General features: G+C 41.3%; 1 protein-coding gene and 1 long non-coding RNA gene across 5 annotated transcripts in view; one reads left to right on the plus strand and one right to left on the minus strand.

The window, feature by feature from the left end:
* VIRMA (vir like m6A methyltransferase associated) overlaps positions 1-25,613 on the plus strand; it is a 40,240-nt gene extending 14,627 nt beyond the window's left edge. For 2 of the 4 annotated variants that reach the window (XM_066623764.1, XM_066623765.1), the window contains exons 8-24: positions 1,682-2,831; positions 3,540-4,031; positions 5,950-6,104; positions 7,880-7,962; positions 9,122-9,215; positions 9,552-10,096; positions 11,646-11,881; positions 12,675-12,924; positions 15,722-15,939; positions 16,242-16,374; positions 17,065-17,217; positions 18,309-18,469; positions 20,690-20,786; positions 21,946-22,112; positions 22,495-22,826; positions 23,499-23,642; positions 25,280-25,613. In XM_066623764.1, coding sequence (XP_066479861.1) covers positions 1,682-2,831; positions 3,540-4,031; positions 5,950-6,104; positions 7,880-7,962; positions 9,122-9,215; positions 9,552-10,096; positions 11,646-11,881; positions 12,675-12,924; positions 15,722-15,939; positions 16,242-16,374; positions 17,065-17,217; positions 18,309-18,469; positions 20,690-20,786; positions 21,946-22,112; positions 22,495-22,826; positions 23,499-23,642; positions 25,280-25,437 — 4,568 coding nt within the window. In that variant the 3' untranslated portion in view covers positions 25,438-25,613. Of the gene's footprint in view, positions 1-1,681; positions 2,832-3,539; positions 4,032-5,949; positions 6,105-7,879; positions 7,963-9,121; positions 9,216-9,551; positions 10,097-10,840; positions 10,886-11,645; positions 11,882-12,674; positions 12,925-15,721; positions 15,940-16,241; positions 16,375-17,064; positions 17,218-18,308; positions 18,470-20,689; positions 20,787-21,945; positions 22,113-22,494; positions 22,827-23,498; positions 23,643-25,279 lie in introns of those variants that run through there. The other 2 variants (XM_066623766.1, XM_066623767.1) reach the window with 2 other exon arrangements.
* LOC136647898 (uncharacterized) lies at positions 9,013-15,400 on the minus strand. The gene is made up of 3 exons (XR_010794308.1): positions 15,169-15,400; positions 10,707-10,861; positions 9,013-9,206 (listed from the first exon to the last, which is right to left on the minus strand). It is a non-coding gene; the product is annotated as an uncharacterized lncRNA (long non-coding RNA).
* Positions 25,614-26,153: the final 540 nt, after the last annotated feature.

Consider the following 26,153-nt stretch of genomic DNA (forward strand, 5'->3'; position numbering starts at 1 on the left):
ATGAACTCTTCTTTTGTGAAAAATGAGATTGAGCTGTTCATTTTTGCAAGAGAGAAGCTGCAAACAACTTTGGATGAGAAGTGAGGAAATAATGTATATGGGATTAGCATTCTTCCAACCAATAAGATTTTTTTGATGCCATAAATTTATAGTTGGTATGCATTTGTTATGGAAGTGTCAGAAAGCATTCTTCAAAGTGGTGCTTCTGTTGGCTATCTCATTTTTTCACTTAATCTGCAATTTTTTCTTGCTAGGCAAGATTCTTTCCTTATTCCATATTGAGTGCTATATAGAATATGCTTCTGCAAGTTAGTGTTTATGACATCATTAACCTGCATGAGCCCCTTCCCTGATTTCAACAGATTCCCAGCTCCTGCTGTGGCCCTTCAAGCAATTTTCTACATTATTCTGAAAGGTTCCATAATCCTAAAATGTGGTCTTTTTTTGTGCAAGTGGTTTGCAACTGGAGGGACGACGACATGAACTTTCCACTGCTTGCATGGATTTCTGCTTCCACTTTTCTAGATACATCATGTATTCAGTTCCCCAGAGCTGCACCACTTAAAAATTCTATAATTTTTTAAAAAAATAACCTTTAGAGATTGAATGTTTTTTCTACTATTAAACTAAAGCACAATAACATTCTTGTAACTCTTAAAGCAGAACCAAAAGCTTCTCTAAGCAAATGACAAACAGCACCAAGGCTACCCAGGACACATGTTGTGAATAGATAACTAAGAGCCCAGTGCTGGCTGGTGCTGGGCTAGCGCGGGGTGGTTGCCCAGGTTCCGTGGCTCGGTGGTCTCCCGGACCACAGAGCAGCGGAACGGGAGGTGGGGGCGTGAACGGAAGCGTGGAGGAGGTGTTCCAGGGAGGGGGGAGGCCAGCGGGGGGGAGGAGACGTGCCGAGGGGCGGGTGGGAGGAGTGCTGGGGAGGATCAGCGGAGCTGAGCTTCACAGGATCCAGGGCGCTTGTGGAGGGCTACGCGCCCTACACGAGTGCCTTTTCCTTACGTAAAGTGAGTAGCCCCATTGCGGGGCTGCTTGCCTTACTCGGAGGAAGGGGATGAACATCCTTTCTCCTGAGGAGCCTCTCGCGGTAGCACGAGAGGCACAGGATTCAGCAGCAGCCCTTTTTGGTGCCGCCGAGCCTGGGTGCTCCGGGCAGCTCAGGATTGGACTGCCCGTCTGCAATCCTTTCCTGCAATTCTGTGTAACCTTTCCTGGGAGTAAGACACACTGAGGCTTACTTATGAGTCATTTATATTTGAAGCCAGTTCTGACCATATTTATTTGGAAGGAAGTCTCACTGGGGGCTTATTCCTCGGTAAGTGTGCACAGGAATGTAACCTCGAAGAAATTGTGACTGTTTTGGACTGAAGTAAAATCACTAGAACAAAGGGTTGGAATCACTGGTGGGGAGAACCTCAGACAGAGTAGTCATGTGGTGCTTTTGCATGGTTCTGATATTGGTTGAAGGTCTTGTCAGGAGACATTTTGCTGATTGTTGGCAAAAACTCCTGCAAACATTTAAAAATGGAATCACTATTTGGGAATCCATATCTACAAGCAAATGTGGAGATGTTTTGGGGTTTGTTTTTTTACCAAGCAGTAATGCATATTGGTTGCTTACCTGGGGTGGCTATGGCTGAATGCATCTAACAAGGTCACTTTTTTGCAGGGGATGATGGCTATGAGCAGATTTCAAGTGATGAAGATGGGATTGCTGACTTGGAACGTGAGACATTCAAGTATCCAAGCTTTGATATTGAATACACTGCTGAAGATCTAGCCAGAGTGCCACCTGTGACTTATGACCCTTTTGATCGGGAGCTTGGGCCACTTCTGTACTTTAGTTGCCCCTACAAGACTAATTTTGAGACGGAAGTCACCAAGATGAGAGAGCAAGATCCAGACAAGGAGAATTCTGGGGCAGCTGAGATATCTGCTAAATTGACTGAACTCCTGGAACTGTATCAGGAGGAGAGAGGTGCAAAGTGGGTCACTGCGTTAGAGGAAATTCCAAGTTTAATAGTCAAAGGACTGAGCTATTTGCAGATAAAGGATGCAAATCAGGATTATATAAGCCAGTTGGTTGACTGGACAATGCAATCTTTAAACCTGCAGGTAGCTCTGAGACAGCCCATTGCTTTGAATGTCCGTCAGCTTAAAGCTGGGACAAAACTAGTCTCTTCATTGTCAGAATCTGGGACTCAGGGAATATCAGGGCTTTTGCAAGCAGGAGTAGTTAATTCCTTATTTGAGCTGCTATTTGCAGATCATGTCTCCTCTTCTCTTAAACTCAATGCCTTCAAAGCTCTGGATAGTGTTATTAGCATGACTGAAGGAATGGAGCTTTTTCTGAGGAGTGGATTAGAGACTCATGAGAAAAGTGGCTATCAGAGGCTACTGGAGCTTATCCTCTTGGACCAGACTGTAAGGGTAGTCACTGCAGGCTCTGCAATTCTACAGAAATGCCACTTCTATGAGATCTTGTCAGAGGTCAAAAAGTTTGCTGACCAGTTAGCGGAAAATCCTCCACCTCTTTCTAATCACTCTGAGACTGACCAAGATACAGAGAGTGGACTTGAGAGAGGCAACCAAGACTATGAAAATGATGTAGAGACCCCCATGGATATAGACAACCTCTTGGAGTCCTCCAGTATGAGTGAAGGAGAAATCGAGAAACTCATTAATCTTTTGGATGAGATTTTGCATTTGATGGAGACTGCTCCTCATACAATGATCCAACCCCCTGTGAAATCATTCCCAACCACAGCACGTATTACAGGACCCCCAGAAAGGGATGACCCTTTCCCAGTGCTGTTCAGGTAAGTGGCTTCAGTTGTATTGATACCGAAGTTTGTTACCAATTTGTTTCTCCCCCAGTTGTTAACATATTCGCTTACAATTTACATTAAAAGGCTCTCTTACTCCATTTGCACTTCTTGAAAATCCCTCACTTCCGTGCCTGTTGCAGTTGCAGTCTTCATTACATCTGTAATACTCTTTGCTTATGTAGCAATTTTAAAGAAATATTTCATAGTAGCAGACAGTGATACCTTCTGGTGACCATTTTGTGTTTGTGGGTAATTGGGGTCAGTTTTCTAAGGTTGGTAGTCCAGCTCACAAAATTCTTAATTGTGGTAAACTCTAGAGAGTGCACGTCTGTGTACAAAGGTGGAGTATAAATGAATAAACTGTACTAAACCAGTAGACATCTTTTATGACTGAGTGGAGGGAGAAGCAGCTATTCTTAACATGTAGAACAAGGTTGTGTGTGTGTGTGTTTTTGCCTTTTTTATAAATAGAAAATCATCATAGCAACTATTACTAGTTAAATTTAAGTTTAAAGGTGTAGTTTGAATTTCTTGTCATCATTAATGCTTTGCTGCAACTGATCAGGTTATGTGTCCATTAGAGGGGATTTGGTTCTCTGTTCAGAATCACAGTAGTAAGTTACTGATGTAGACTAACAACCACAAAATATAGAAGAATTTTGCCAATATGTTCCTAACCGAAATTTTGCATTTCTCCAGGTACCTTCATAACCATCATTTCCTGGAATCTATCACATTGTTATTATCAAATCCAATCACAAATGTGCACCCTGGTGTGCTTCAGTCTGTCAGGGATATACTGAAGTTCTTGGCACAGTCACAGAAAGGTCTCCTTTTTTTTCTCTCTGAGTATGAAGCTACAAACCTGCTGGTTCGAGCCTTTTGCCAGTTTTCTGATCCTGATCAAGAAGAAGGTCTCCAGACTGATGGAGCAAGTGACGAAGCTTTCCCCTTGTGGCTTCTTCATTCAACACAGACGCTTCAGTGTATTTCAGAACTGTTCTGCCACTTCCAGCGATGCACAGCCACTGAGGAAACAGACCATTCGGATCTCTTGGGGACGCTTCACAATCTTTACTTGATCACTTTTAACCCTGTAGGAAGATCTGCTGTAGCCCATGTTTTCAGCCTTGAAAAGAACCTCCAGAGTCTCATTAATTTAATGGAGTTCTATTCCAAAGAGGCATTAGGGTAACTATAATTTTTTCTACTTTAGATTTAATTTAAACTTTAGCAGGTTGATGAGGGTTTTAAAACTTTGGGATATGGTGGTAAATATGATGAAAAATCTGATTTCTAACCCTCCTCTCTCCCTTTTCTTCTTTTTTGCTCCTTTAACACAGTGAGCCAGTTTTTTCTATTTGTGGGGTACCAGAAACTCATTTATTCTGCCTATTTATCTGGGCCATCAGATAATGTGTTGACCTCTTCCTCTCAGTTGGTACAAGGTGATGTGGCTCCTGGGCAGAAAGGAAGTCCAGGAGATGCTTGAGCAAATGCTGGAGATGCTTCCTTATGTTTTCACATTATCAGAACATCTTGAGTTGATCTCTTAGCTCACTGTGCCTGCAGTAGATCCCCCCCACTTACTTGTTTGATTTGCTTTTTTTATGGAAAGCCCACTTGTGGCTGAAAGAGTGACCCAGACATTGCTGCTGAAATTCAAGTGGAACTTTTTTTTTTAAAGTTTGAAAGTAAAGAGTTCTAATTTATGCTAAGTCTTGCTTTGTATGCCTGCCATTTAATTTTTAGAAGATGTTATTGCTTTAGAGATATTTATTCTCCTCTAGGTTTTAATGTTGGGCAGTTTCCATAAGGTGTATATGGTTAAGCAAATTAGGATATTTAGATGAGCAGATTTGAAACCTGCTCATTGTTTCAGATACATGATTATTCCAGGAGAGTACATATTGCCATTCTAAGTTCATTGCCTGAGGCTTTGCTTCAAGTCTCTCAGCCTGCGGAGGTGGGCAATGACTGAAGATAGGGCCTTTTTGGTTGTGATGCCCTGCTTTCAAATTGCCTCCCCAGCAAAGTTGCCAGGCTCCATTTTTTTGTTATTTTCAGTGCCAGATGAAAACATTATTTGCTCTGTTCTTTTGGAGCCCAATCCAATCCGACTTTCCAGTACTGTTGCACCCTCAATCCACCCCAAGGTAAGGTAACAAATATTCCATTGCCTTGAAGAGACCTTCATGACTGCCCTTCCACAGCAGGATGCAGTGCACATCCAGTTGGCACAGCTGCATCAGTGCTGGAAAGTTGGATAGGCTCGGGCCCTTAGAGTATGTAGTTTTTGGCTTGGAGTTTTTAACTTTTGCCCAGCTTTTTTGTGTGTTATCTATTTTTATTGTTGTTCATACTTTGAATGTTTTTTTTTTTGGTAGACTCATCTGATTGCTTTGGCTGAAAGGCAGCTAGTAAATATTAAAAACAAATAATAAAATAAATGAAATTGACAATTAAAGAGAAACTTCTCAAAGCCTATTGGTATAAACAGCTGTAAGTTGTGGTTAAGTCGTGCATGTTTGCCTGTGGCAGGACTTGCAAGCTCTGGGTTGTGTCCTTGACCTTCAGCAGAGAGCAATTTTGTTGGAAGCTACTTTAAGAGGAGCATTGCACTGTCACAAAGGTGTCTTCTGCTTGTGGAAGGACTCATTTCGTGAGTACAGTGGTTCTTTGAGCTGAAGGAGCTTTCAGTGATGGAGTTGTTCTCTGCTGAAGGTTATGATTCAAGCAAGTATTCTTTTCCATCATCTGAGTTACTTGATACTGATACTACTTGATACTGGCCAGGATGACCCACTTTTATCTTTGAGTTGTGAAAATGTTAACGATTTTAAAATAAAAGTTTAGTTTTATAAAGGAGAATTTACTATATAAGTTAATGAATTGATAGTACTTATTATTCATATACCACTTTTCAACTGTGAAAGTTCACAAAGCTATTTTCATAGATAAATAAATGGTATTTCCCCACTTATTGTAGTATGAGATAATTGTTCTCTGTTCAGGTCCTTATGTACATTGAAATCTGAATGTTGTTCTGTAAATTGAAGCAAATGTGAAACATGTAGTAGTTTTAAGGAAAACAAAATCTCTGTTTCAGTGATTCCAAGTCAAAGAAGTCAGTTGCCTACAATTATGCCTGCATACTTGTTCTGCTGGTGGTTCAGTCTTCTAGTGATGTCCAAATGCTTGAGCAGTACTCAGCGCCCCTATTGAAGCTTTGTAAGGCTGATGAAAATAACACCAAATTGCAAGGTACAGTATGTACCATTACTGGAGCAGTTGTTCAAATGGTTCATAAATAAACCAGTTTGGTGTCTGTAATTAGGATCTTCTGACCACCTGGTTTTTGATATGTGTAATGAGATTTCTTTATACAGTTAATGAGATTTCTTTGAAAGGCTGTGTGGTTTTCTCCCTGTTATTAAAGAGGTTTTTGCAATCTAGAAAGCTCCCTAGTTTGTGTTGTCACTCCTCACCGATGAGAATCAGTGCAGAATGTGTTCCGTCTTTGAAAGCCTCTAAGGAAGCAGATGTCAGACCTCTGTGATTTTTAAAATTCCTCGCCCCTTCCATTCGGGCATTTCCTCATGCATCTGTACAACTTTAAAATATAATAACTGGAATCCACACAACTTTATAGTTAGTTCCATGAATCCAAGGGAGTTTTGGGCTTGTGTTTTTCAAACACCAGCCCTCTTCTCCTATCTCTGCCACAGTGGATTTTGTATAATCCAGTGGATTAAAGGGTTTGTCATCAATAGTTCATGATATTGCACAGGGATCTGTTGTTAAAAGAGGGGAAAAATGTTTAAAAAATTAATCCTACTGAATATACCCAATCTTTTTGTGACCTCTAAAGTTTCCCTTTGGAGACTGACCTCTGTCGGAAACAACTTTTTGTTTAAAGCTTCAAGTTGTTAAACTACTACTCAAAGACTGAAGTACTGGCTGATCTCTGCTCTCCGTATGGGCAGGGGAAAATTCCTCTGCTCTCCGTATGGGCAGGGGAAAATCTCTGAGTATGACCCTTCCAGATGAATTGGACTGCTGTAAGGAATGGCTGAGGAAAGCAAAATAAAAATTCAACTGGGCACTCTATTCCTGATGAATTTCAAAATTTAGATTGCGTTCCACAGCCTTTTGTAACTAGTTCTGTACACCAAGGGAGCTTTGGACTTTGTGATTTCAGTATTTGGGATATATGCAAAACCCCAAGAGTGCAAAGGTTTGCATTCCTAAGAAAGATTAGTTTAGAGCAGAAGCCTTAAACAGTTCCTCACTGCTCCAGTTCGCCCTACTCTCCTTTCTTTGTGGAAAGTTATCCTTGTATAGGCATGCTCCAAGGAAACACAGACCCTGGAACATTCACTGAATCTCATAAAAGTCTGCTTTTGAAACTGAGAGATGTTCAAAAGCAGCTTGTAATATGGCATGCGGGGGGGGGGGGAACACACCTCTTCAAAGAAACAAGGCAAAAAAATCCCTACTGAGCATGTCTACAGTAGCTTCTTTTTAAGAAAAACATTAAGATGAATCCAGTAGGAACCTATACTTTTTAATCCTTTATGAACTTTATGTAACTAAGTAAGCATGCATAGCCCAAGTCAGACCCTGATATATTTTTCAGTTGTTTGAAGATGATGATTTAGGGGAGAAATGTGCTGCTATCTTTGATTATATTGATGGAAAGGAATGCCCTTTTCAGAGAGTTTTGTTTATGCATTCCCTGAGGTAGGTGCTTCAGTAGCATTCTAGGTGCCATGATTCTTTTGTTGTGGAGGAGATCTGTAGCCTGATAAAGGATAACTTCAGACTAAACTGCATTAACATTTGGCTCATAAGTATGCATTGTTTATACATTGTTTGAATTAAAGCAATTGAAACATGTTCTGAAAGCTAAACCAATTTATACCAAAGGCCTTCTGCACAAATGCTTACTGCTTACTAATTTTAAATATCCTGTACAGTTTTACAGAAACAGCTGCTGTAAAGACTTGCATTCATCAGATTGCCTTGTTTATTTTCAGAGCTTGGAAAATGGCTCGAGCCTTTGAAAACCCTTCGGTTTGAAATTAATTGTATCCCAAATCTCATTGAATATATTAAACAGGTTAGTAAAAATGTTCAGCATCAGTATTATATTGAAATAGTAGTCTATTGTTGTTTCAGTGGTTTACTGTTCATAATGTATATAGATGAACAGTCTGCTCATTTGACTGTAGTAAATTAACTGTAAAATTAATTGACTGTAAAATTAACATAAAGGCTGCAGTGTATTCATTATTTAGAAATATTTTATTATAAGTATTTTGAAGATATTGGATATTCAACTATGCAGTTAATATAACAATGTTTACAAAATCAGAAGTGTATGAATTGGATTCAGAGAATCATGAGAGGAGCTCTGCTTGTGCAGTGGGCTTCTCCTTTCCCTGTGCCTACTTTCCCTGTGGCTGCCAAAAAGCCACTCTTCTGGGTCAGGGACCTTTTCAGAACAGTGTGAGATAAGGCGCAGGGGCTGCAAAAGGAGAGGGAAAGCAGTGAAAATGTGATGTGCCATGTGCAAACAGAAGTGTCATTCCATTTGTGAAATTCATCTTTGGAGTCAACCTTATATTTGTAGCTTATATTTATTTCAAACAGCACATTTTGAAGGTTAATTTTTTTTAAATAGTACATCTTTAAAACAAATTGTATTTTTTAAAACAGTGTCATAGCATAATAGTTTTAAATCTTTTTGGAATACCTGATTTGGATGTGTTGTACAGCAGAGATAGGCAAGGGGTAAATGTTTGTTGGTGACCTGCTAGCCAATACCAAGTGATTGCTGGGATTCTTGCTGAAGCTATTGGATTTTATGGACGTTGACCTGATCTGTCGTTAAGCAATGAGTGCATGGTCAGGATTACTTAACATAGATTAGTTATATTCTAGCTTTTTAATAAATGCTGTGTGCACTTTTGTGCTATAAATTTAAATTATATCAGCACATGCCCGATCTCATCTGATCTCGGAAGCTAAGCAGGGTCAGGCCTGGTTAGTACTTGGATGGAAGACCGCCTGGGAATACCGGGTGCTGTAGGCTTATACCATAGTCTTTTGAGACTGAAGGTTGCCAACCAGCAGAGTATGGGGATTCTAGTAAAAAAAAGATTATGCAAACTGTGCAACAAAGCCCATCTGTGTTGTGCAGGAGCAAAACAGGCTAATCTATAGTAAGAATGTTTTTATTGAATACTCTTGCCTAATAAAAAGAATTTTTTTTAAAGAATATTGATAGCTTGATGACCCAGGAAGGAGTTGGTCTTCCTACTGCACTTCGTGTTCTGTGCCACATTGCATGTCCACCACCACCTGTTGAAGGTATGATACAATTATTTTAACTTCTCAGCCGTTAAAATTTATCTGGCTTTAATTACATCTATTACAGTGACATTTAAATATGTTGATGTTGTTTGGACCATCATTTGTTGGTTACTAAGCGTGTTAATATTGAAGTTATACTGCAATTCCATCAACTGGAATGGAAGGGTATTTTACCTAGTGAAAAGGTCTGTATGCATCACACTATATATACTCATCCATCAGCAGAAAGTGGTCTTATCAATGCACTTTGTTACACCAGGTCTCAAGTTTCTTAATAATGCTGTAACAAGACAAAATTCAAATAATGTGTTTTTTTTTTTCCTCCTTGTAAAGGTCAGCAGAAAGATCTTAAATGGAACCTTGCAGTTATTCAGCTCTTCTCTTCTGAAGGAATGGACACTTTTATTCGAGTTCTGCAAAAGCTAAATAGCATCCTTATACAGCCCTGGAGGCTTCACGTTAACATGGGAACCACCCTTCATAGAGTCACTACGATCTCCATGGCCAGATGCACTCTCACTCTCCTGAAAACCATGTTAACTGAACTGCTCCGGGGAGGGTCCTTTGAGTTCAAAGACATGCGTGTTCCTTCAGCACTTATTTCTTTACACATGCTTTTGTGTTCTATTCCCCTCTCGGGACGTTTAGACAGTGATGAACAAAAAATCCAGAATGATATTGTGGATGTTTTGCTGACTTTTACCCAGGGTGTTAATGAAAAACTAACAATCTCAGAAGAAACTCTGGCCAATAATACTTGGTCTCTAATGCTCAAAGAGGTTCTCACATCTGTTCTGAGAATTCCTGAAGGATTTTTCTCTGGTCTTATACTACTTTCTGAATTGTTACCTCTTCCACTGCCCATGCAAACAACTCAGGTATGTTGACTCTTTTTAAACAGTTGTTTTTCAAAATAACTAATGAATTGCCTTTTTTAAAAGACTGAGGTGCAAAGGGTGAGTAGACAAGAACTTAAACAAGGAGGTGTGCAGTGGTTCAACCAGTTTGGTATATTCTGCATGTAAGATTTGCTTTTTATATTCATTTTGTTTTTATTCACTATTTTATAGTTTTATTGTATTGTATAGTTTTTATGTATTTTAATTGTTGTTCACTGACTTGGGTGCCCTCTGGGGAGAAAGGTGGGTTACAAATTTAATAAATAATAATATATGTGGAAACACCATTCTTCATCATTTTCTGGTATCTTTCAATCACTGTGACATTTAATTTTTTCATTCTAACATTTGTGACTTGCTAATTAACCCACGAGCAGACTCATGAGCATATGAAGTCACCTTGTACTAGGAGACAGACCATTAGTCCATCTAGATCCAGCTTTATTTTCTCTAACTGGCTGTCTAGATTCCTGGAGAAAGGACTTTCCCTTTTCTTTAAGCTGGAGAAGCCAGGAATTGAACCTGAGGGCTTCTGTATGCCACATACATGCTGTAACACAGAACTATGGCCCCCTCCCCATGTGATTACCTTCTGGTTTATGGTGTTTACTGGTTGAACTTGTTTAGACAGGATCACATTCTTTCTGAAATTTGTCTCTGGCTATCTTGTCATTTGGGATTTTGGTAGAGCTCAGTTCATACACTGTGAATTCCTCCATACAGAGCAGTTCCCATCTCTGAAGCCTGGTGGGAGAAATTATGTATGAGGTGGGTATTCTTTGCCAACTCACATACTCAAAGACCCTGCACATTTCTGCCCTCAAAACTGTGTGTGTGTGGTTTTTTTGGTTTGTTTTTTGTGTGTGTGTTTTTTTTGCAGATGGGAGGAACTGTGGGAACAGGGCCTCTTCATAATTAGGTATCAGAGTGAAGTGGCCAGCTCCTAGGTTACTTCCTTCACTTACCTGCACAGTCAGGGGGCTGGATTTTTGAATTATGACCTGAATCTGAATTTATATATTATGCTCTGTGGTGGCGTTAGTTTGTCAGGCATTTTGAGGTTGTTCATGCATGGTTGTAAAGTGCTCATGTTTCAGGAAAAGGTTCTTGGAGGTGATGAACGTTCTGATCAGGCAACTAGGAGTGAAACCGATTCATGTTGTCCCATTAGTCTGTTTTGGTTCAGGCTCTGCTTGCTTTCCTTTTCTGATGTCCCTGGAATAGGGGGTTGATTAGTCCTGTTTTCAACTCACTGTGAAATTTTTATTTTGGAAGATTACAGAATCTGCACCATTATATTAAACCAAGACTCATTTAACACCCTGATGATAGACAGATTTTCCTGGTTTCCTTTAATAGTCACAGATAAGGAACATGCTGCATATGTTGGCGTGTTTACATTTCTCATAAGAACATTCCTGATTGTGAAAAATCGCCAGGGGGCATCCTGTAAACATAACATAAGAGATTATTTTCTTTGAACAGAGTATTTATATTGGAGCTTTCAGTTTTTTCACTTTCCTGATAGGTTATTGAACCACATGACATATCCGTGGCTCTCAACACCAGGAAACTGTGGAGCATGCACCTTCATGTTCAAGCCAAATTGCTGCAAGAAATAGTACGGTCGTTCTCTGGCTCAACTTGTCAGCCTATTCAGCACATGTTAAGGCGCATCTGTGTTCAGTTGTGTGATTTGGCCTCACCAACAGCTCTCCTGATTATGAGGACTGTTTTGGATCTGCTAGTTGAAGATCTGCAAAGGTATGCTTTTATTTGTCCAAAGGTTCTTTAAGAGACAGCCAAATTGATCCTGTTGTCCTGTGCCTGAAATGCTTTTAGGGTTTTTTAGTTTTGTTTTTGTGTTAAATTTTCTGTGTAAGATGCCTTGAAGTTTCTTTGATAGAAGAAGTAGGTTATCAATATTAAAAAATGAATAAGAATACCTCTTAGAATGTCAAGCATATCACTGTTAGAGGGAATCTCTACCTTGTAATTGTTACCTTAATTTTTAGTGTAGGTTTAATTTCATTTACTTGGATGGGTGTTTTGTGGAAAAAGTGACATAGTTGCAACAAGAGCTCTTTCAGTCCACTTCTGTATGAACGCTTGTATGGCAGTTGCAAAGTTGCAGTTTGGGAATCACATCTTGCAGACGCACCCAGCACCTGTGAGTTCAGATGAGCTGCATCTTTGAGTTCGGGGAGAAAGGTGGTGTAGAAATACTGTAAATAAATAAAATGCTTGGAGCCTCTGTCTATAATTTTGAGAATTCCTGGAGAGCTGGAGAAGTGCCAAGAGACTAGAGATGAACAAATTTGATTCCTGTTTTTACAAAAAGGAAAAAAGAAGGCCTGGGCAGCTACTAATTTGATGTTACTACTTGGGAAGGTGCTGGAGCAAATAATTAAGCGGTCTGTCTGTGAACATTTAGAAAGGGATCTTGTAGGTCCCTTTCAATTTTATGATTCTACTTCTATGATTCCATGACTTCACAACAAGCTTGTGTTCAGTGTATTTGGGTGTCATCTTAATAAGAGTATTGGTGTCATTTCAGCAACCCAGAAGATAAGGAGAAGCAGTACACTGGCCAGACGACCCGCCTACTTGCTTTACTGGACACCTTGGCTTCCCACAAAGCTTGTAAATTGGCTATCTTGCACCTTATTAGTGGAACTGCTAAAGGCGATGAAAAGTACGCTGAAGTTTTCCAAGAGCTTTTGTCGTTAATGCGAGCTTCAGGAGATGTAATTCAACAGCAGTGTGCTGAATATTTAGCTTCTATTTTGCAGTCTCTCTGTGATCAGGTATTTAAACAATCTAAAAAACCTGCATTTTTTGTTTTTTTGCTTGTGCATGTTGTTGTATGCTTGCACATAGATCTATTAAGTGTGTAGTTATGCATGTGTAGGAAATGATGGGATAGAGCTTTTCTCCCTCTCCCAGGTAGTGAACTTCAGAATTGTATTGACTATATCTTGGTAATACAACCAATATGGCAATACACAGACAGCAATTCTGGGTTCTTTTTTGTTCCATGGACAGGCTTTTCTTTGGAAAAGCTCTCATGAGCTTAGTCTTACCAATTATCCCTTGACTGGGCTATTTTCTCAGCTTACTGTCTCAGTTATGGACCTGAATCAGAACACGGGCAAATTAGCAGTGCAGCTGTTCTCAGACTTTCAGGAAGTCTGAGAACCCTGGTAAGTCTTTGTGAATGCGGGGCATGGTGATGACGCAGTCACAGTCGGAATGATTGCGCCACTGCCAAGGTCACAAAGGCTTTTTTGTACTTAATCCTGTCCGCAGCAGACTCTGCGGGGAGCGGGGAGTCTCATGGAGCCCTTTGCGGGACCCGCCACATCTGAAAACATTTAAAAAATGTCACTGCAACCCACTTCCATGATTGCAACCTGGTAGTGGGTTGCAATCATTTTTTTTTTTTAATATTTTGAGGCACGGGGAGCCAAGCAGAGGGCTCCATGGGATTCCTTGCACCTCTTGGAGGCTGCTGCAGACAGGGGTAAGTATAAAAAAAAACGCTGTGACTGTGGCTGCAGCACAATCATTCCATTTGTGCAGTGGTTCTCAAACTTTTCCAGCTTGCGCCTCCCCTGATCCTTATAGCCATTGGCCACGGTTCCCCATTACAACACCTCACCTCAGTTACCCCCAAACTGGGATGAAGGTGTTGTTATAACTATACACTAGAAACAAAAAAAAGCTGCCAGCACTCTGAGGCTGCAGTCCTAACCACACTTACCTAAGAGTAAGCCCCTATGAACAAAATAGGACTTACTTCTGGGTATACCTGGTTAGGATTGTGCCCTGAGTTTGTTAGCAGCACACCTGGAGGGTTTTGGAAAGGGAGGGGGGAAGTGATGAATTTGCTGTGGGAGGGGAAGACTGTTTTGTGTGTATCTGCTAATTGCAAATTGATGCAAACTGAGACCCAGAGACTGTTTGGCTGCAATTCTAACCTCACTTTCCTGGGAATAAGTCCCATTGAACACAATAGGACTTACTACTTAGTAGACCTAGCTAGGATTGTGCCTTTTGTCTTACAATAGGAGCCAACAGAGTTGTCCATCCCCCCGCCCCAAAAGGAGGCAGGAGGAAAAAGGGGGGTGGCTGAAAAGGAATGGGTATTTTTATTTTTTAATCAATTTTTGGAGACAAAGCCATCAAGAGTGTGTTTTTTTTTCTTTTTGAAGGGGAAGGAAAAAGAGAAAGGTGAGGATCCTTGGTTAACCTGACACAGACCCCATCTATGTAGGTCTACTCAGAAGGAAGTCCCAATTTAGTCAATGGGGCTTACTCCCAGGAAAGTGTGGAAAGGATTGCAGCCACACTGAGCAAAATTACAAAGTAGATGGGGGCATGCTCACACACATACACCCCAACATGCAGATGCCACCCCTATTCCCCCCAGGCAAGATAGAGGAATTCAGGCTGGGACATCTGGACATCCCTGGCTCCCTCCTTCCCAAGCAGAGGAAAGCTCTGCGCTGATCTCTCTAGGTCAGGCTTGCCTCCCAGTTTGAAGCCTGCCAGGAGCTCGCCCTGTGCTGATGAAATGCAGCACCTCTACAGCTGCCCAGCCAGCCTTCTCTCCCACCTCCCCCCACCATGTTTCACACGCCCTCCCCACCTCATGCTGCCCCACCCACCTCGTTCACAGCTGCAGAAAAGCAGCAAGTCAGCAGGCAGCATGTGCAGCTGAGCTGAGCAGCGCAGCTATGGCCACCTCTCTCCCCAGATGCCTCATGACGCCCCTGTTGGCTAGCCATGCCTCCCTAGGGAGGCAGGACACACAGATTGAATACCTCAGCATTTGTGTCATTGCTGTCCCTCCGCCTCTTAGGAGTTCAGAGGCAGGGTTTCTCAGTCTGGTGGGTGGCAAGAATAGTGTATTACAGGAATCCAGATAGAGAAATCTGGAACCTAATCTAGTTTATGCATTTGAGGTTTCATGCTGAAATGTCCAGTTTAATTGGTATTTATATATGGCCTAACTGCTAGTGTACCATAAAAAATTTTTGCGTACTTACCTACGGTTACTCTTGAAAGTAAATTTTCCACTGGTGAGGATGTAAAGAATTGGGCAGCTAGTTCTATGTGCCCAAGACAGCTTTAGCTTTGTGAACCTCAGTTCCCCATGAGGCATGGAAAAAAAATATTCAAAATGAGGGGAGTCTCAAAAGTAGTTTGTGATATAGAAATGGGGAGGTGCTGTTTGAACAAGAAAAAGCATTGTAAACAATCCACTGGGCTAGCACAAGCCGTGAAGTATCTCTTTGGAGTCCCAGCCATAACCTGTGCAGTAATACCTCTCATAAAGCATTCCAGAAAATTGAGCACTGTGTGAAACAGTGCTGTAGAAGAAAGTCACCATTAAAATTAAGGCAGGAATCTGGCACTGATTGGCCTCTATGCTTCCCAGAATGCACCTCTTCAATTGGCTAGAACAGGTATCAGTCATGCTGGAATGAAGAGCAATGTAACAAATGAGTGTTAAAAGAAGCAGTGTTATGGGATGTATTACTGTGTTGCCATGGCTGTATGTATGCTGATAACAATGCCATGGTATCTTTTCTTTTTTAGGACATTGCACTGATCTTGCCAAGTTCCTCAGAGAGCACTCTCTCTGAGCTGGAGCAGCTTTCCAATTCGTTACCAAGCAAAGAACTTTTGGCTTCCATCTGTGACTGCCTGATGGAAACACTTGCTAATGCTGACAGTAGTTACAGCTGCTTGCTTACTTGTATCAGGACAATGATGTTCCTTACAGAGCATGATTATGGATTCTATCACTTGAAGAGGTATCCATTTCCCCCCCCTCCCCACCAAATGTATGTATATGTGTTTGTGCAACTTGCATTCATTTCGGTGGCACTTGCAAAGGAGAGGATTACATTTAATGGAAGTCAAATTCCATAACAAACGGTATAATAAGGAAAGGTGCCTTTTGTAGGTACTACGAGCACATTTTTCTGGCTCTGGCACATGTAGGATCCTCAGTGCCCTTCGTCAAATTGTTTTCATATGTTCGTTAAAAAAAAAGAAAAAGGAAAAGCCAACAGGATTATGTGATTAAAAACCTTTCTCTCTGAAACAAAAACAGCTCTCTGAGGAAACACTGTGGTGCTCTGCAGACGGTGTTGAAGCGAGTAGTGGGCAGCTTTAGTAAAGACACCGGAGAACTTGCTTCTGCTTTTCTGGATTTCATGAGACAGATACTAAATTCTGACACGCTGGTAAGTAAATATAGGTGGAGTATTTTTCTGGCACTTTTGTCTTAGGTTTCTTTCTAGCCCGGATAAACCACCCTTGACATAGGCAGCTGCATTTGTATTTAAATAGTATAGCTGCTGTATCCTTTTATTTGCCAACAAAAATTATGGCTACTTAACTAAAAAAGTCAAGCATAGCTCAGATGTCTGTTTGATTATCCTTTTGTTTAATTTCTGAGTTGAGAATTGCTATGAGGAGTCCCCCCCCAAAGACTGACATAGTCAAAAGGTGAAAAGACCTTCACGTGTAAGGTTACCAATCTAAAAAATTACTGCCTTTTTCTTGTGTTTATTCCAAGGCCCTCTTGTCATGTGGGTATTGAGGGGGAAAGCTGCTTCATATTGACTTGTTCAGTTACTAAATGAAGCATCCATGCAAGCCAATTATTTTAAGGGGTAGAACAGGCACTTAGCCTATAAAAGGTTGGAAAAAGAATTATGTCCTAGAAAACTTGTTACCATCATCATAGAATTCCTCATCCTGGCTTTGGAGAGATTTCAAGAGCTGTGTTTGTCATAGAAAGGTTTTCTGACAGCTCTGAAAATGTGCAGTTCAGGTTGCATAAGGTAATATTATGTTACCATATTATGGTTTGGTTTCTGGTAAGCCTAGCAAAGCTTTTTTGCATAATCTACCTTTTTAATGTGCCACAGGGGTGTTGTGGAGATGACGGAAGTCTTGCGGAAGTAGATGGAGCCCACTCCACCAGAACATTGGGTCTTACTACTGCAGAATTAAAATATCAATTGCAGAATAAAGAAGAAACTCCTGAAAACTTGCTTCTTGAACTGGAGAAACTAGTTTTGGTGACTTGATTATTAAAATTACATCTCATTCCTAAATTCTTTAGCTTTATCACTGAGTATTACTGAATTAATACTGAAGTTAGTAATTACTGAAGTTAGTAATTGCTCAGTAATGCTAATGAGAGAAATATAAAATGACTCTCTTTGGATCAGTTTCTCCTTAGCAGAAGGATGCACATGATTTTTTATTATATGGAATATTAATATGCTTTTCAACCCAAAAAGTTCTCAAAACAGTTTACTCAGAAAAGAAACGAGAAGATTTCTTATCCCAAAGTGGTTTTCAATGTGAAAGAAACACAAAGGAGAATCCAACATTGGCCACTGGAACTGGATTCTGTCCTGGGATGGAAAAGAACAATTGCTGTCCCCTGCTAAATACAAGACAGTCCTTATATTTTTATAACCTTGATCTATCGGAGTCTCATAATTTCCTCAGATGCTTAAATGATTACCAACACATGGTTGCAGATTGGGAAGGTGCCACATCCTGATGATAGTTTCTGTCACCAAATAATCATGTGTAACTAGGAATCTAAGGGCCCAATCCTTTCCAACTTTCCTGTGCTGATGCAAGGGAACATTTGTTCCCTTACCTTGAAGAGGCCTCTGTGACTGCACCCCCCACCGCAGGATGCAGGGCACACCTCTTTGGTATGGCTGCTTCAGCGCTGGAAAGTTGGATAGGATTTGGCCTTTAGTGGACCATATATCCATGATTGTGCAGATTTAATCTTGAATCCTAAGTATTTCTTCTGCAAAAAAGAGGTGCTTCCGTTTGCGTGAGGGGGACATGCGCAATTTTTGCACATTTCATCTGAATTCTGCAGCCGTCTGTGCCCTGTGGAGACTTTTGGGGGGGGGGCACTGGCCCCTGCCAAGCAGAATTTCAGTAGGCACATAGTGCTGCTATTCCAAAGAGGTAGCAGGGAACTTAACAACTGCAACCTTCCTTCCCTGCATGCTCCTAAGGATGGAAACTTAAAACACATATTGAAGGACTTGCTAATGTTCTGCTGCTTTTGTGTTGGGTGGCAAGCGTATTTCATTCTCTTTAAGCAGAGCGAGTGACTGGAGTGTTTCTTACACAGGAGCGTTCTAAAGAGGATGACAGTCTGGAATCTTTGTTGGACAATGTTGTTGGACTTCGGCAGATGTTGGAATCTGCCAGCGATCCTTGTCCTTTGGGTGATCAGGATATGGAACCAGTTCTTCCTGCACCAGAATCTCTCCAGAATCTTTTTAATAACAGGTGAAGTGCAAAATGTGCATTTGTCTACATGAGAGAACTAATATGTGTGAAAATATTAGCTGCATGAATTATTTCCTGTGGGACCAGATTTACCATAGATACTCTCCGATAGGGCGAGAAATTTCTGCTAATAAATCAAGCTTAAATAATCTCCTCGCCTTATCTCTGAGGTCTGCTCAGTCAGGGCAGTTCAAGCGGGAGAAGCAAGAGGACAATGCAGAGATAATTAGAGGGCAATTACTCTCTAGGCAAACCCTCTAGAGCAGGGGTGTCAAAGTTGTTTCATACAGAGGGCCGAAGTTAGCATTCAGGACGCCTGCTGAGGGCTGGGAATGATGTCATCAAGCAGAAAGTGACATCATTAAGCAGCTGATGGCCAGAAATCAACACCTTGCTCTCATGTAGAAGTTCATTAACTGCAAATGACAGAAGAGAAAATATGTAAATCTTGATCACATGTCCAGATATAGGAAAGCTCAATTTTATGTGGGCCGCTGTTTCAATGTTAACACCTCAGCACTGCTCAGCAGCTGAGACCCTTTGGGCTGGATAAAAAGCTTTCAGGAGCTGCATCTGGCCCCCAGGCCTTATTGACACCCCTGCTCTAGAGCAAGCTCCTCCTCCCTGTGTCAAGACTTGCAGCTAAGCTCTCTCACCCTCTCCTCACTTCTGGGTCCGAGCAGCTTAAAAAACAAGGAGGTGAATGAAGTACTTTTTCTTTGGCCTCCAGGTGCAAATAGGCTGTGGGAAGGAGGGCTGTGGGTTGCCTCTGGGGCGAGGAATTAAGAGGCAAACTTTCCACAGGCTGCCTTAAATGGGGCATTTCTCTCACCACACTCTGCGGTCTCTCCCATCCCTCCTTTACTGGTTTAATATAATATTGTGTTGGAAACACCCATGGAAAGCAATGGGGTCTACTTCTGAGAAAATAGAGTTGCAAGTATGTGTAGCTGCACTTGTTCATGCTCACTCCTTGTTACTTGTCTCTCTTCTGTGAATTGAACTGCATACTCCTAGTTCTGTGTTGTATGTTATATGTAGAGCCTCTGGCTTAACATATCAGGCACCTTAAAGAAGGATTTGATTAATGATTCTACTGGTATTCTGTTTACAGTGCACTTACTCTGATAGTGTTTACAAAAAGGTTGTGAAGACCAGAATTAAAAAAGTTAATAAACTTGTATCTTATGATCTTTTATTAAAAAGTGTATCTTAGAATCTTTTACTATATATTTAATGGAGACTGTACAGTTCTTAGGTAACAATTACTGGTAGGTTATTTTTCAGGATCTGGCCTCTGGTAAAATCAGACAAAACTATAGTCAGACACCTCCCCCAAGTTTAACTCCGACTTCTCCGAGGCTCATAGAAAATTGCATGATTTTTGGCCCAAAACCTGCCCTTGACTTCTCTGTGAGATTGACTTATAGGCGAGTATCTGTGGTAAATTCATGCTTTTAGTTTTAAGGGTTCTGTACTTTACCACAGAAATTACTCAGTCCTATAGTCCAATCTCACCATCACTCCTTTTCTCAGGTTGCAGTTCTCTGAATTGCCTAATTCCTTCAGAATCAGGTGGTGATGAATGCCATTTGGTCTTGATGACTTGAATGTATTCAGATTGCCCAAATATGCTTGGTGTGCCTGTTCATTTCTTCAGTCTTTTTGTCACTGTTGCCAAATGGCTCATCAGAGCTTTCCTCCTTTGTAAAGGGTTGGGCCAAGTAGATATTCAATCATTATTTGATCATCTGGGACAGAGCAGTGACCCAATGTATATTTCTCTCTTTTTGCTTCTGACTTCTACAAAATAGTTTCTGACATTGCCTGCTATTTGCAACTTATTTGGAGCCTACTGCCATAAATACCAGACAGTGACCTTGATGGTATATGAGACGTTTTGCTTTAAAATACCTAGTGTGCCAGACACTGTACAGAATAGAGACGTGATGGCCTCTGTCCAGGAGGTTATCAGTCTTTCTTGGACATGACAGGAAAGAGCAGGGTTTGATGAAGTAGTTGTGAAGGTGGGATATATTCCTTGTTTGCAATGGAGGTATATATATGGTAATGCTATAGTCCTTCAGGAAACACTTCACTTAAGATGCACTTTGGTGAAGGAGAGCAGCTTGATTAATATAAGAGGGGAAACGTATTCCATGCAGGAGCAGGATGAGAGCAAACACTGACCGCTAATCAAAAATGCATTTTATGTTTCAGGACTATGTATGTCTTGGCAGATGTTATGGATGACCAACTAAAGTCTATGTGGTTCTCACCATTCCAGGCTGAAGAAATTGAAACTGACCTTGACATGGTAAAGGGTTTGAATTTAACACTCCAGCAAAAAATACTGAACATGCATTGCGTACTTGTCAGCAGCATTTGTTGAGAGCCACAGACTCGTAAGAGCAATGAGTTCTGTTACCATAAGAAATTAGAAGGCTAAAATAAGTCAGTCTCCATATATCAGCACAAGTTATAGTTTGAGGGTTGGATACAAATAGGAAGTCTAAGCATGCCCAAAAACTTGGACCATGTCCACTGGCTTCATTGACTTTTTCCTTGGGATAGCTGACCACCATGGTGGCTCATGCAATATTTTCAAAAACTCCCGTTTCAGAAGTAGTTTGCTTCATGGCAGGATGGTGCTGTTTGAGGAACACAAGCCCTTCGTACTTTGAACGGATATTTAAAGTTAACCAACTTTCCTGTTAAGCTGCTTTATAAGCCCTTTCAGTTTGTTACATTTCCATATAAATTCATGAGAACCCTGTGACATATTAAAGTCAGCAGATGATGACTTACCTAAGGCCACTTAATGCCCTTCATGGCTGTGTGTGTGTGTGTTGGTCCTCGGTGTCTCACAGCCAACCACAACATTGCTATATAGTAGAGAAAATGACATTTCCCTGTTCACCTTAAATTTTTTTAATCAAAAAAGTAGTTTTCAGTCAGGATGGCTGATTTATCTTTTAATGTTTTTTTTTTTTCTGTAGAACAGCAATTGCAACTGTGTTTTTGGTAAATGATCTGTGGTAGAATTCTGATTCAGGGGAGACCTGAATGGTAGGCTCCAACATACCTTGCGCTGTAACACTGCCACTTCTGTGGCTCTTCATATCTTTAGCTCATTATCTTCTAGTTCATTTAATGGAATCACTGAATCCTACTTCCTGCCTTGTGGTGGTCATTGCGTTTGTCCATATGTGTGTACAGCAGAAAGCCATAGCATGGCTAACTGTTTACAAATATACATTTTGTATTTGTGCATTTGGTATTTACAGATAAAAATATAATAGGGGGTGCAACTTCAAGAGGCTTAAAGGTCTGGTCTGTATTCTCTCCACTAGGTACTTCATTTAATTTGGTTCTTCCCTCTTCTGCTCTATAGTATAGTGTTTCCTGCTCTAATAATACTGAAATACCAACATTTTGATGATGGAATGATAAAAATGATTGTCTCATGTTTGCAGGTAAAAGTTGACTTAATTGAACTGTCAGAAAAAGGATGCAGTGACTTTGACCTGCAGGCTGAACTGGAGAGGTCATTTTTGTCAGAACCTTCCTCTCCCGGACGAACAAAAACTACCAAAGGCTTTAAACTTGGCAAGCATAAGCATGAGACATTTATAACTTCCAGGTAATTCATGATTTTGTGTGTGTGTCCTGTTGTCCAGATAGAATTAAGCACGTTGAATTCCTTTTAGGCTTAGCATTGAGATTTGGTAGGTGCTGTAGACTGCAGCAGTACATGATGGGAATGCTGTATTGTAGAAATTGCATTATTGCTGCTTAGTAACCTGCAGCTTGTTTGATCAGTGAACACAAACAGTCAGATAAGGCTGTGGACATAAGCGTGGAAAAGACAGGAAGAAGTCTGCAAACCTTGTTAGTTGATTTGCTGTGAAGAATTTTTAATGGCTCCCATTGTTTGTATACATGAAAAGGAGTTTTTGCGTTCTCGTAGACAAAATGATTTGCGTTAATTAAATGCTCACGTCAGTCTCTTGGCTCATTAACAGTGGCAAGTCAGAATACATTGAACCTGCCAAGAGAGCCCATATTGTGCCCCCTCCTAGAGGAAGAGGCAGGGGAGCATTTGGCCAGGGCATCCGTCCCCATGATATCTTTCGGCAGAGGAAGCAGAATACCAGCAGACCCCCTTCGATGCACGTGGATGACTTTGTGGCTGCAGAAAGCAAGGAAGTGGTTCCACCAGATGAGATACCACCTCCCAAAAGACCACCCAAAGTTTCACAGAAAATCTCTTCACGTGGTGGGTTTTCAGGGAACCGAGGAGGGCGAGGAGCCTTCCACAGCCAGGCTAGGTTCTTCACACCACCTGCTTCAAAAGGTATGTTCTGCTTGGATTGAATGGACTTAGGGCAGTGTCCTTTTGGGAAACTGGGTTGAGGTTCTGTTATACAGGATGTGCCTTAAAGTGAAGCTCAGTGCATAATACGGTGCATAGTAAAATGGGGGTCTGTAGGACATTGCAAGGGAGTGGCAACAGACACAGGTGTCTTGTAGTCTTGAGTGCTCCCTGAGGTGCCAGGTGGGCCACTGTGAGATACAGGAAGCTGGACTAGATGGGTCCTTGGCCTGCTCCAGCAGGGCGTAAAGTGGTGGTCCACTGTACTGTGGTTGTTAATACTCTGATATCATTGCAAATCAAGATGCTTCATTAGAGTGTTTTACATTCTTTGGTTTCCTCCTTCCAAAATTATTCCTGTTTTACAGATTGAGAATTTAGGATTAGAAAGAATGACTTGCTCAAGTCCGTACAGTGGCTCGGTTCAGATGATCATAACCACTGGACCAGTGTGAGCTCATGGTATATGCAGAACTTGAACTTGGGACTCCCCACTCACAGTGTAACAATCTTATCTGCTTGGCTACAATCTAGTGCCACCTTCTGACATTTAAGTAGATATAGAGATTCTTTAAGTCAGATGTGAATCTAAATTTTTGACAAATTTGATATAAGCAATACACAGGTTGTTTAGCAGTTGTGCTTTGCCTTTAGGAAATTACAGCCGTCGCGAAGGAGTTAGAGGGTCAAGCTGGAGTGCACAGAGTTCTCCACGAGGCACCTACAATGAAAGCAGGGGTGGCCAAAGCAATTTTAACAGGGGGCCACTTCCACCACTGAGGCCATTAAGCTCTGCAGGTATGTGATTTTTTTAAAATAGAATGTTGAAAATGTATGTACAATCAGTTTGAAGCAGTGATCAGCTTATTGCAGTCCACCTTAGTCTAAGGTTTTCCTTTTGTTTGCTTTTTAAAGAGAGTACAGGGAGGTTCCCATATTCGTGGATTCACTTATCCGCAGATGTGGGGGAGGATGCACAAGGGGGGGCCACTTGTGCATCCTCTAGAAGTGAGGGGAGCTGTGCTTCCCTTGCTTCCAGAAGGTCTTCTGAGCCCCGGAGAGGTTGTGTGTGTCCACCTGTGGCCTTTGTGGGTTTTATAATGGCCGTTTAGGCTGAAAAATGTCACTTCTTTTTTTGCAAAACCAGAAGTGATTTTTTTTTTACCTAAATGGACATTCTGAGACCTGCAGAGGTTATGGGTTGATGTGTTTGGCCTCTGCAGGATTCAGAAGACCTTCCAGAGGTGAGGGGAGCTGCCCCTATCTTACCTCCAGAGTGTGGGAGGGGAGGTCCCCAGTATCAGCAGTTTCAGCTAATGGCAGCGGATTCCTCCCTCCTTCTTGATGTGGTAAAAGTTGGTTGTGTTTTGATCTTCCATTGTAGTAAGTCAGCTCCGTTCAGGATCCACTTTTTCTCCTAGTGTTAATGCTCCCCTGCACCTAGCAGTGTCTCAGTTCTCTTTGTGCCCAATCAGCTGTGATCATGCTGACTTCATCCTTTTTCTCCATTCTCCAGATTTTCAGTGTTATCCAATGTTATTTAGGAGTTGTTTTTCCTGTTGCCACATCAAAGAGTTGCTACTTTCAAAGTTATTAAGCTGCTCTGGTTGTATCTAAGCAGCTTCCTTTGTTTTTGCCCATGTCCTTACTGCTACAGCTGCTTCAGGGCCCCAGTCAAACCAGTTGCTTAAGCTAGATGTTCATAATTCAAACGCCTGTAAGTTGGGGACCTTATGTATAATGGAGTGGTTTTGCTGTTGAATTTGACAATTCCAAGATTACCTGTTCTTCAGCAAAATGACTGGGTTTGCAGCCTGATGAACAATTGACTTTACTTGGCAGCACGTTTTAATTACAGTGCAGCCTGCTTTCACTTAAGTGTGCTTAGGATTCCAGACCTCTAATCAGTTTTCCCCTGAATAGTGCAGAGCACATTTTTGGGTTAGTTACAGCATAGATCAGTGTTTCTTAACCTGTGGTACTTGAGGTGGTGTCTGGTGGTAGTTGAGGCCCCCACCACATAGCAGTGAGACCAACAGTGCAACATGACAAGCAGCAATAGGAGGCTCGGGTTTGGTGGGCACAGCTCCAGCATGTCCTTGTTGTGCTCAAAAAAGCCCTCCCATTGCCCTGAACCTCTTAACCAGTGTTTGTTGCATTGTGTCTGGCCTCCCAATCCAGAAGTAACTGGTGATACTTCCAGTAGGTAGACCAAGCAAAATGGTACAGCAGGAGACAAACATTGAGAAATACTGGCATTATCTGTGCAGTGGGGACTATCGATATGGTGAGCTGCTCTACAGTATATTACCACTGTCATGTGGGGGTTCTTACAAGGGGCTTGTTTGGTGGTTAGAATGCATATAATCTAACCTTTTAGATTGTGATATGAACCATTGCTCTGCTGATACTGCTAATGTCTTCTTTCATTTAAGGCTACCGGCCAAGCCCTCGTGACCGTGCTTCCAGAGGTCGTGGTGGAATCGGGCCCTCTTGGGCAAGTGCAAACAGTGGTGGTAGTGGTGGCTCAAGAGGAAAGTTCGTTAGTGGAGGCAGTGGAAGAGGGCGTCACGTCCGTTCCTTTACTCGATAGACTTTTTAGAACATCCTGATTGTGAACATTTCAAGATGACAACAAAATGCTTAAGTGCTTGAGGGCCAATGTTATACTTATTGGTAACTGGGGGCAGTAAAAGAATATTTTTTTGGAAGAATCCAATTTTGTTTGATACAAGACTTGAGATTTCAATAAAACTTTTTTTTTGTGTACAGTTGCCTATATTTTCTGGCACAATGTGGTAGTGTGCCAGGTAGTGCTTTAATAGTTTGGCAATGTGTCCTTTATCTGGGACAAGTGGTGGTAGATCTGTGTGTGGCCACTATAGTGCACCAGTGCTATACTGTGTTTATCAAAAAGCTGTGCCAGTGAGGTTGGAGTTCATTTCTCTCTTAGAGGTAAAGGAGACAGTAACCCTTTAATGCTTGGATGGCAGGGTGGAAGGACACTCCTACAAAGCTGCAGCTTCTGTATGCAGAGTCACTACAGGTGGCAGTAACCTTGTTGCAAAAAAAACAAAATCCTATCATGAATTTTAGGCAGGATGTAAAATACAAGTGTTAACTTTCAGAAGAGATTGTAGTCCTTAGATGTGGTATTAATTTATTAAAATCCCGTCCATCAAAGTAAGCTTGCAATCATTATGGTCTCATCCTTATGAGCCTGCTTGACTATTATATTTGGATCAGATACAGTCCTGTTAGCACCATAAACCTTTTTTACTCAGGTTGCGCAAAACAGTTGTTCCTTTC

This window comes from Tiliqua scincoides, chromosome 4, assembly GCF_035046505.1.
Source record: "Tiliqua scincoides isolate rTilSci1 chromosome 4, rTilSci1.hap2, whole genome shotgun sequence".
NCBI classification, from domain to species: Eukaryota; Metazoa; Chordata; class Lepidosauria; order Squamata; family Scincidae; genus Tiliqua; species Tiliqua scincoides.